General features: G+C 35.5%; 1 protein-coding gene across 9 annotated transcripts in view; it reads left to right on the forward strand.

Moving 5' to 3' along the window:
- dac (dachshund family transcription factor) overlaps positions 1 to 12055 on the forward strand; it is a 203302-nt gene that overhangs the window by 73875 nt on the left and 117372 nt on the right. For 3 of the 9 annotated variants that reach the window (XM_069500182.1, XM_069500184.1, XM_069500183.1), the window contains exon 3: positions 3030 to 3041. The exons of the other annotated variants lie outside the window; for them this stretch is intronic. In XM_069500182.1, the coding sequence (XP_069356283.1) occupies positions 3030 to 3041 (12 nt within the window). The remainder of the gene's footprint in view (positions 1 to 3029; positions 3042 to 12055) is intronic. 9 annotated transcript variants of the gene reach the window in all.

The raw sequence follows: 12055 nt of genomic DNA on the forward strand, positions 1-12055 counted from the left end.
TAGGGCGTTACAGAGCAATACAGACGCGTGGCTTGGTCACTTGTCCAGAAATTGTATAATTTTACACAACAGTCGCCAATACAGTCGGCGTGAATGGTTGCGTCCGAACCAGCGGCCGTCAAAGATACAAAACAAAACGTGCCAAACGCACAACCGGCCCAATGAAAAGTGGGAAATGAAAAACATCTAGCCACAAAGGGAAATTAATTCTTGCTTTGACGTAGGTACCTACTGATTTCATAAAAAATACGGAGCTGGGGTTTAAAATAAAAGACTAATTTTAGCTTTGCAGACAAATAAATACCTATCTAGGAAGGTTTGAAATCTGGTAAGTAATAGTTAAAAAGAAAATTTCATAAAGGCACGGGAGACATGAAATAAAACGACAATATGACGGGAGCTATTACCAGACTGACAATAGAGTTACGACAAAGGGAATCGTAAGAAGGCTCTTCAGTGAAAGAGATAAAGTTACATTGAAGATAATATCATACCCCAAAAGAGAAACACGTACATATATTTTGCATGGGTTAACTTATAATTCAATAATGCATGAAAGGATTTCAGTGTTGACTGTCGACGTGAGTCTATAGGGAAAAATAATAATAATTAATATAATATTATTATCTAACGTTCCAAGTAAAACTTATTCGTGCGTTTATTAATTTCAGAAAAAATTGTCTTGTCAGGACTTAAAATAATACAAAAAAGGTTATTATTTAGGAAAGTTAAATTAGTATTTTGTACTTAATAAGTAACAATTGAACAGACTGAACAACATTTTTGTTTCAACCCTTTGATGTTAATGTAGACAAAGATGCAAAGAATTAATACAGAAGCCAAAGTATCTACTACTTAATTCTAAACGAATAAAACAAACCCGATTGGAGACTTTCTGAAGATGACGTCTCTTTCTTCTAAGCAGTCATCGAGTTTCCTTTGTAATTAAATATTGAAATTAAGAAATGAACAGCCGCTAATTACGCGAGCTTGTCCCTTGAGGGCTGATTGTGTTGCCCTAGTGTTGGTAGGAGGGATGCCGGGACCGCTTTTACAGTATTATATTTGTAATAAGGGTTTGTTTAGGAAATAATAGCATTTGCTTTGCTGCTGGAATTGGGATCGAAAAGTTGATTCAATTTTCTTTTATTCGATTAAAAATAAAGAGTTTCACGAATTATTTCAAGTTACGTTGTAGGGTACCTACCTATAGATTTCCACTGAAATATACCTACTTCAGTGAATAGGTTTTGTTTATTATTTTGTGAACTTGAGAAATTTATTGTAGAGAAAATATCTCGAGTCTGTATTGATATTCTAGTAGTAGTTTATATTATCACAATAGTTAAAAGTGTAGGTGCTCGTGTTGGTAATAACAAAGATGTAGAGTCAACATAGCAACATAAATCCAATGTTTGGACATTTCAATTATCTGAACCACGTGGCGTGCCGACAAAGTTCGTGCCAACAGTAATAAAAATTAAAAAAAGTACAATATAAAAACGTCTTTCTTTCTTAAACTTGGGAATTAGGCGGGGAAGTATTATTTATCGCTACTGTTTAGATTACTTCAACGCGCTCAGTCGTAAAATACTTTGAGTTTGTCAAACTACGTCTATCATTTTATTAAAGTATCCTTTTATGAATAGGGGGCTTTTGATGATTCTTCTTGTATTTAACACACATTACATTCTGAATGTTCGTACTAAGTATGTAATTTCATGGTCGTGTTTTATCATTTCCTGAAGTTTTGTACCAATGTTTGATAAGGACATCTTAATCTACAAAAATAGATCTAGTTACACGCAGCAAACATTGAAAAAAATACAATTCAAAGTTTCGGTCAGTGGAAATGGACTACGTGAACCTTTGAGCTGATGATGCACTTGTCGATAAAATGAAGATTCAGATTAATGAACACTTAAAAACATAAAGAGGATAACAGAGTAGCGGTTAATAACTTGTCTAAATAGACCAGCTTTAAATCACAATCTCTAATACGAAATAAATAGACCATAATAACATTTCTTCATTATCAAACGAAGTCAGAGATGAAATAGTCTGATTTTAAATTTGTTTGGAATGTCTTTATTAACTGTCATCGAATCAAGAGGTACCCGGAGCTGTTTAATACCCTATCAGACAAACATAATTAGTTTTGTAAATAAAATGCCTCGAGAAATTGAAACGTACGCGCTACCTGACTGCGGTGACTTGCTTTATTGGCTTATGATTTCTTTGTGCTTCCAATAAATAAAATGCTGTTACGATTGTGAGAGGTCTATTACATTTATTCGTAACAATTTGGATACTGGTTTATACAATGCAATTTATAAACTATGATTAACTTCAAGTAGATTGGTGTGGATATACACATTCATAAGAATAAATCATGATTTTTCAATTTTATATTTGTTTTGTAAGCATAGTTACTTATATCATCTTTGGATATTTTACATATTTTATTATTATACTTACCGAAGTCTAGCTTGTTTTATCAGAAATTTAAAAAGTTGTGTAGCTAATGCAAATATTTCGTTATCGCTAAGATTGTTAGGTACATTAGGTAAATGAAATGTAGAACGTAAGGAAATAATTATAAAAAAATAATTTGAAATATTTTTACGAGCACCGACATAATATTTCATTGCTGTTTGGTTTAGGTTAATAGCCTAGGGACAGGTAACATTAAGAGAATATGGCCAGAACAAGAAATAATTATTGTACGGCAAAATTACACTCCGAAACTTTTCCACCCCAAGCATTTTTATTTAATTTTTATTTTTATGGCACGCTTAAACGTGGCTTTGCTTTCACTTTTTATTGTTACTCTCGATGTGCCTTCTAATTTTTGGTTGCAATTAAATTTTTCTTTGCTGTTTTATTAAACATTGTTTTTAATTATGTGAAGTCTGTCTTTTATATTTTTTGGTTCAGTTTAGTGCTTCTAATTTTAAAATAGATAAATTAAGAAATAGATTAGTAGATTATCTGGACAGTCAATAATGTTGGTTTCTCTTCTTCTCCAGGTACTTCTCAAGGTGAATAGGTATTATAACTTAATCAAGGAATGAATCCGTCACCTACCGACCGGAACTCGTTTACAAAATAGAGCAACGCTTTTTTTTAACCGAAATCATTTATCATGTTTGTACTGAACCCAAGACAAACTGCTACTGCGTTTGAGTTTACTATAGATAAGATTAGGAGCGTTTGTTTTACCTTGTCTACCGATTTCTGAGCCATTTTTTAAGACAGAGCTTCGTTGTTTTGAATAATACAGACATGGTGTTTCCGAGATCAGGATATTATGAAAAGGAAATGTCTCGTAGTTACCAGGGATTTAAATATTAGGTAATTGTTATAATGGACTTTCACAACTAGATATTTTTTAACTGATAAAGTACCTACTGGTTAAGCTGACGATATATTTTTCTGATGTACTAACTATAATAATTGAGCTAATTATAAAATAAAATCACTTGAAATAAGCAATTTTAAATATACTTACGTATATTTGCATCAGTTCATGGTTTAGAATAATATATTGCGAGAGTGAAGGACTCAAACATGAATCAAAGGAAAACAAGCTCGTTACGGATGTATTCTACTTTACTTCTACACAGATTTGTCATTACTCATTAGGTAATAATAATTTGATCATTAGTCTACGATTAAATAACTATAAATCTCATAGAGGCAACATCTTTAAAAGCAATACTTGCGGTAAACAAAAAAAAACACTACTTTTATTAACAGTAATAGGTACCTTGTACCTAACTATATCGCCTACTAGTATCGTAAGGATACTTACGAGTATTTCTGAACAAAGAACCGATTTAAATTGATGCGTAAACATTCTCATACGGGTAGTGTGCCGAGTAAATAAATATCTGAAGCGTCGGAAAAAAATATAAACAGATTATGACTATTAGCTCGCCGTAGCCTGTCAGTAAGTTCGTATTTTAAACTTAAAACGGGCGCAAACCACAGACAACTGTAGACTATTTATCTTTAGGGAAAAATCCCTGTGATTTTCTTCAGTGCAGTATCGAGAGTTGGAAGATTTTGGACAGATCACAAGCTCTTCGCGACATTTTTGCCGTCGTTTATCTTTTTAAACAACATCATTATTTACATGGATCAGACAAAGCTTAGCCTTTTTAGCATTAGTTTGTTTATAAACATATTAGAGACAACACCCACGGCGCGGCGACTTTTTGTAGCCATACAGCCGCGCGTATCTTGGCAAGGCAATTCTTGATCGCGATAGTCGCGATACGGAATCGTGGGCAGAGAAGGTACTTGGGCCAGCGACGAATCGCTATTGCACCGCGACTGTTGCGTTCAACATAAAAATTTAACTTTAATTAGCATAGCAAAATTGCCGTGGTAGCGCCCCATTTCTTCCTTCCTGACCACTGCACCGTAGTGTACCTACGAACATGTTGATTTTGTAATTTTACCAAGCGTGTTTATTATAAAAATTGCTTTATTTATTAAGGCTAACCTTCTTCATCCATCAGCAAGCTACCAGAATTCTTACATGGTAAATATAGTCTACTCTGCTCAGCAACCTTTTTGCGGCTGTAGTAGCGTATAGTAGTACTATATATTGCTGCAAAAAGTCGCGGTGGATCTTCTTTAGGCTAAATGACGATGTCAAAACATAGACTTTTTATCAGTGTACATTAGTATTCAAAATAAGAGTAGGAATGGCTTTCCGCCATATTGTGATATCTTAGATGGAATCACTGCCGATCGTAAAATGTGAAAAATCTGTCCAATGCTCATTGCCGGAAGACTGATCCCATGATATCGTACATACAAAAACCTTCTAAAAACTACAGCACACTAATAACTCTCCCTATTCAGTGTACTCTGTGTCTGATACCTCGAATATTACAAGTGCAAAGGAGACTCATCTATTCTTGATCTATATTTATAGATTGATCGACTATTAGCTCGCTACAGGCTGTCAGCGAGTTGTATTTGGTGTTTTCAGTTTTTAACTGCTAGGAAAGGATGTTTATGTTGAATGTTATGATTTAGTGTCAGTAATTGGTAGCGAGTGTGAACACGTCCACTAAGAGTCGAGAATAGTAACACAAATATAATAACAGCAACTGCAGGCTATTCGTAGTGTATGAAGCGGTTGTTTGTTCTTCTAATAGCTGTTGAGGCGTGTTAAGTTTTCTATTATCTATTTATATGTATTGTGATAATATTCTTGTTTTGCTGTCGTTACCTACTTGCATTGAATGAAACTTTCGTTGATAAATACTGTCACTATAACATGATGTTGGAAATTTCGTTTTGATAAAAATAAGACGACACGGATAACAATTGAACACCTAAAAGTTTGATTGCATTGTAGAAAATTTTGATGTTCATCGGATGACTGAGCAAGTATCTAGTTATGGTTTTAAAACATAACAAATGTCTTTTATGTGATGTAATATTTGAATGAATTTCTCAGAATACTACCTACAGAATGCAACTTTCTCTATTTTAGTCTATTTAATTTTTCAGAACTCTTGAATACTCTTAAATGATCAGAATTACAAAAGATACAAGAAAAAGTCAAACTTTTTCAAGTTTATATCTCAATGTCTGCCATGTTACTCATTACTTTTTAGATTAAATAATTATTTATTGTAATAATGATGATTTTCTTTCCAATTGAGTAGCAATCTAACTAATAATGTATAGAAGGAAAAGCTGACTGACTGATCTATCAATGCACAGCTCAAACTACTAGACATACCTAGGGCTGAAATTTGGCATGCAGATAGCTATTATGAAGGATTTCTGAAAATTCAATGCCTAAAGGGGAAAAACGGGATAGAAATTTGTGTAGTCCATGTGGATGAAGTCGCGGGCATAAGCTAGTATTATAGGTAATATATGTTTATATGGCTCAAGCATTTTTACATGGCTGAAGAGGAAGTAATTGCATAGGTGTTACTTCTTTATTATTAGGCAGGTACCTAGCTGTCGGCAACGATACATAGGTACCATATCTCATAAGCTGTTAGGAGGTATAATTGAACTAGTGCGATCTTGCGATCAAGGTTAAGCAATACAACTAATTTTTCAATATCTAGTCGTCTGTTGTTTCGAAAGCTCTTGTAAGACGCACGGTCGACTAGTTGCCCGGCAACTCGGTCGGCGGCAACCGCGAATCTGTGATTTATATGCAAGTTGCCGAGTACTTCCATCCTACAAATCACAGATTCTTGAGTTACCCGTCGCGTCGGCTGTGTTGCCGGGCAACTATCGACTGCGCGTAGCGTAATGGCTCTAAAAGCTTATTTAGGTATATTATTCTATTCTGTACCCGTAGTATAAGATTTTACGTCTCACCAAACGTCGCTAGAATTCGAGAGTTGAAACACAATAACATCAAAGTAAAATGGATCTAAACTGCCTTGAATTTAAGTCAAAAATTCAATGTCACTGATTTTAATTTCGCAACGTTTCCGCTTGGAGCGCTGGCTGTAGATGTGTAGACAAACTTGAGCTTTAAAACAAGGCAGTTAAGATCCAGTTTACTATAACGCGGAAGTGTTTCGATTCTCGAATTCTAGCAACGTTTGGTGAGACGTAAAATCTTATACTACGGGTACTGTTACTTAATTAAAATTTATAAAACTACCTGTTTTTAAGTCTACTTAGATCTCGATGTTGAAAAAGCTTGAAGAGCTTGTTATCATCATCATCATTTCAACCTATTGCCGGCGCACCGGAACAGGGCCCTCTAATAGGAAGGGCTTAACCCATAGTCCATCACGCTGGCCAAGTGCGAATTGGCAGACTTCACACATCTTTGAGAACATTACAGGGATTCCTCAGGCATTCGGGTTTCCTCACGAAGTTTTCCTTACCCGTTTAAGCAAGTGATAATTTAATTGCTTAGAACGCACATAACTCTGAAAAGTTAGAGGTATGAGCCCGAAATCGAACCTCGGATCCCCCGAATGAAATCTTAACTACTAGGTACACTGTCATCGCATGTGAAGCGGAGCTTATTAAATAGAGCAGGCAAACTCATGGCAAAACCTAGTGATCGATATATTTATCGCGTCGATTTATGTGGTATGTTTGTCAAACTATCTATCAAGGGTAGATCTGTCAGAAATATCTGGGGACTCCTTTGTGGATGCTATTTGATCAGTGACATGGGCGGTGAGTGATGAATATTGCCAGGCAAATATAAAAAGCAAAACTATCCGGTTTAAGTTTCACTAGGGTAGGGTTGGGAAATGCGGCATATAAATGGCACGATGTTTGCTATTTGTAAATGTAGGTGCTAGTAGATAACACTCGCAAATATTGATGTTGAAGAGCAAGTATTTTGTTAGTGAATTTGGTTGGTACCTAACGCCAAGAGTCATATCGACTCATAAACAATGTTTCATTTTGAGAAGTATTTTTCGTCCGGATGGTTATATTAAGTAATAGGTACCTAATCCTACAGGTACGAATATTTTACGAATATAGTACGAGTTTCAAATTCTGAGAGCCTAATATTGTTCTTAATAGTCCATACCTGCCTGTCTAATATCATCCTTTAGCAAGCAGATGGCAGCTTATCGGTTTAATCGCATATAATATTTTTGGAAAGTGTGCTCAGGAACTTCTCAACCTTGTCCCTTCTTCATTATTCTACTACAGAACAGCGAAAAACCGTGAACATTGGCATTCTTAATATGTGGTGGACATCCAATTTACTCGCACGAAACTTTTTTGCTCGACGTTTCTAATACGAACCGCTAAGATGTGGAATGCCCTACCGGTATTCGTGTAACGTACGTAAAACCTACAAACCTTCAAAGCTAGAGCAATTGCCATCTTCTAGGCAAGCGGGCTCCAACATCATCATTGCTTTTTTAAGCATGGTTGGCGTCAAGCGCAAGCCTACTGTTGACAGTTGACGATTTTTTAATGACAGGTTGCATGGAAAAGGTCTGCATTTACCCCACAAGGTGGTGTAAATGTTACACTGCTTATGTATTGTATAACTGCATAGGTATCGTATTAAAAGAACAACTGCTTAGTTTCTTGCCGGCTCTTGTCAGTAGAATCTACTTTCTGAACCGGTGGTAGAGTCTAAAGGTGAGATCTATAAAGCGCCCTTTGACTTTGGTCAGACTTAAAATTGAGTTAAAATGAGACAGATTTATGTGAGAGATATAGTTCTGTCTCGTTTAATCTCTATCTTAAGTCTAAGCAAAGTCAGAGTGCGTTCTATAGATCTCACCCTAAGTAGTATATGTATAAGTTGTCCTACATTTTTTTTATTCACTAAAAGCACACGCGTGACCATGAGCCCACCTCATAAAAATGATGTGACCTAAGATGAGACGTGTTTGCCTAGAAGGTACCTGTTCGCTCTATCTTGTTTTATAGATACCCGTATTATAATATGACATGAAATAAATATTCAATTAATTTCATTTCATATTATCTTAGTAGGTTTTCTTTACAACCGATGTTCCAGTCGCGAAGAGCTAAATGAATTTCATTTAAACTGATACGTATAACGTAATGCGAGCTATAAAGGAGTACACAGCAACAGGGCAACAGTGAATCCTTAAGTAAACGACACTTTATATCGACAGTTGCTATACTCACAGCATTCGATAGTGTTTTGCACTTTGCACGTCCATATAAATCGTTCGGAAATCGTCGTGTAATAAATCGAACGCTTTTTAATGGCAGTTTATCGGAGTGAGCTTTGGTGTTCAGATTACGGTCTAAGTGGCGGCAAGGGAGCACGCGTTCCTTATCTGTGTCCCTCGACACTTTCAATATTCGGTTTCGTCGCGCTTTGTCTTTTATTTGATGCACTTGATGTTTCGCTCCAGCTCCCGAACGTTTGTTCTAAATTTAAAATGTAATTCATCCAACTGAAAAGCTGGGATTGCTTAGAGGTTTCGACGCCCGTCAGCCTCCTATTAGAGGGGTCCGCGGTTCGAACCCACCACAAACCTCTATCGAAGAGAAATAATAAGTCATCAACAACTTTGATACTTTTGATTTTGTTTTAAACGATAAGGTTTTTCATACTACGGAGCACTGATTGTGAAAGAGCAACTTGCGCTTGATCGGTTTCTCATTTATTATTGCTTTCTGTGTGGATACATCTGCGACATCATGTGCGACCACCGGAAAGACGTTTTTTTACACCTTAAATATAATCCATTGTTATAGCGTAAATATTGAATTTGTCAGGCTTTCCATAATTTAATAGTGACAAGTCAAACTTTTCTTAAATAATTTATTTTGTAGATACCATCGATGGTAGATACTTATTTGTAGTGTTTTATTGTAACAGACTTTTACATACTTTTTAATTGTCTTCATAAATAAGACAGGTTTTGTATTAGACCCGTACCTATTTATATAATGTAGATAGCTAAGTATGACGTATTTTGCGATTTTCTCAAAAACTAATTATTTGAGTAATAAAATTATGGCCATGATTTTTACTGTAGGTTAAACGTTTTTATAGTTTTATAGTTACATAGTTATTTAATATCCATGAAAATCATATCACTAACTCATATTTTCATTCATATTAGGTATAAGTAAAAGTGTACAACTACGTTTTGTCTGTCCATTTACTTTTGACGACTCAACTGCTAAAATAATCTTGATGAAATTAAGCACAGAGATAGCTAGCATTCTAGAGACATTTTTTTTTGACTCTCTTTTTTTTGTGCTCAATCCGGCGGCTCCCTGCGACATAGCTTATAAAAAACCGGCCAAGTGCGAGTCAGACTCGCGCACCGAGGGTTTCGTACTACAGTCGTTTTGTAACCAAAAATTTACGGTTTTCGGATTTTCCCCTTACGTGTGCTATAAAACATACCTGCCCGATCTCATGATTCTAGGTCAACGGGAAGTACCTCAAGGTTTCTTGACAGACACGACAGACAGACATCGTAGTGATTCTATAAGGGTTCCTTTTTTCCTTTTGAGGTACGGTACTTTCAAAACTGAAATCCACGTGGATGAAGTTTCTGGATTCATTATTATTCCAGCTCTAATAAAAGTTTTAGATGAAAGAATTATAGACTCTAAAAAGAGAGGCACCAGCTGCTCGATTGCGGTAGAATGACAGCTACAATGCCACGATCACAATCACCTCTGATTGGTTGACGCTCGCTCACTATTGGCTACAGTGCATTGTTGCAACAAGAATTGCACAAATTCCGCCAATCACAACAATTGAGATTGTAATAATGATTGATGCAGGCGATTCACAATTGAGCCGCAGACTTTGTAGGATAGTATATTTTGGTAGCCAGCCAATTATACGCATATCACATAATAACATATCCCTGGCCGCAAACAATTCATCATTTTCATTAAATCCTTTATCAAAAGGCCGCACAAAAACAAAATCGTCATATTACCGAATCGCGCCCCACCTACCGAAAACGAGATACCACAATCCAAGCTAATGGAGTGTCTCATAATGACGGTTGCTGACATAAAAATAAATAGGCGAGAGTCGGTTTCTGCGTAAGCTGATACTATGATAACGGCATCGCTCCCCCGATAATTGCCGAACTTGTCCGAGGATACACGATGATAGTGATGTTGAATTAGGTGCTCCTGGAATTGGACTCTATGATTAGAGTTTTTTGGGGAATCATTAGGTAAATTTTTGGATATCAGCATAAGTAATCATAGATCACCAGTCTTCAAAGTAATACCTAGATAATATATAATATAAATATAAGAATATATAATAATATATAAATAATATATATATAATAATATATAATAATATATAAATATAATAATATATATAATATAATAATAAGCACAAAATAAGATTATTTTGTTTTTAAGGAGATTACGATTATAGTTTTCGATTTCGATCCCGGGCATGCAGCTCTAACTTTTTGGAGCTATGTGCATGCGTGAAAACATTGTGAGTAAACTTACTTGAGAGTTTTCCATAATTTTCTCAAAGGTGTGCGAAGTCTTCCAATCTGTAGGTACTTTGCCAGCCTAAACCATTGATGTTGGAGGAGTGCTTAACGATTCTAATGCTAAACAGTTTAGTCTCTGAAAACTTTAAGTTTTTATGTCAAAACCCTGACTGCTGGCTGGATTTGTAGTTTCGAGTAAGGAAACCTAATGCAACTGGTTAATTTCAGTTCAGTGCAATTCATACCGTTAGTTCTGCTACTTTTCCGTAATTTCCGTACAAAATATTCGAAAAGCAAGCTTACTGAGAGTATGTGGCACAATTGAGAGTAACGAGGCATGTTTACCAAGTTTATTGTCATTCCATTCACTTTTATGAGATGGTGAACCTCTAATTCGCAGCAATGTATTTTGTGTAACGTGGTTAAGGCCACGCAATAGGCTTAGAGCAAAGATTTAGGTGACAAAGTTTATTGCGGGCAAGAATATACCGCCGACTATTACTTGACCATAAATCACGGATGGGAAAACAATAAGCGTGAAATTGTGGAAACTGTGGACGATGTCTTGTATTAAATCTTGGGGGAGTGAAATAAATAAAAATAAATCTGGATCTACCCTCACGCGCGAACATGATTTATTAGATAATTCCCGTAAAAGACTTCTGCAAGGCGATTTAGATACTGCTCCTGTTTCTTTTTTAATTGATATTAATTAATTATTTTTATGTTTCTCCTTTGCTGCAAAATGGCTACTTACAAGATATTGTTTTCGAAATGGCAGTTACCTAGAGCTGCAAAATAATTGACGTTATTCCACAGAAAACAAACAATAAATAATTTAATAACTTCTCCGATCTGAAAGTATTTACAGTAAAAAAGTTACCTTGTGGTAAAGTTAAATCCAGTTTACTCCATTTAATTTTTATTTAACTTCTCAATTATTTCACAAGAATCGCCATGGTCAAGCGTCCAGAAAGTTCGTAGAACCAACCAAACCATAGACTACTTGAAAAACATTGACATAGGTCATAGCTAGAATATTTAATCTAAGTCGAAAAACGTCAGAGAGCGCCAACTCGTTCACAGACCACAAACAACTCCATGTA

This window comes from Maniola hyperantus, chromosome 8, assembly GCF_902806685.2.
Source record: "Maniola hyperantus chromosome 8, iAphHyp1.2, whole genome shotgun sequence".
In the NCBI taxonomy this organism is placed as follows: Eukaryota; Metazoa; Arthropoda; class Insecta; order Lepidoptera; family Nymphalidae; genus Maniola; species Maniola hyperantus.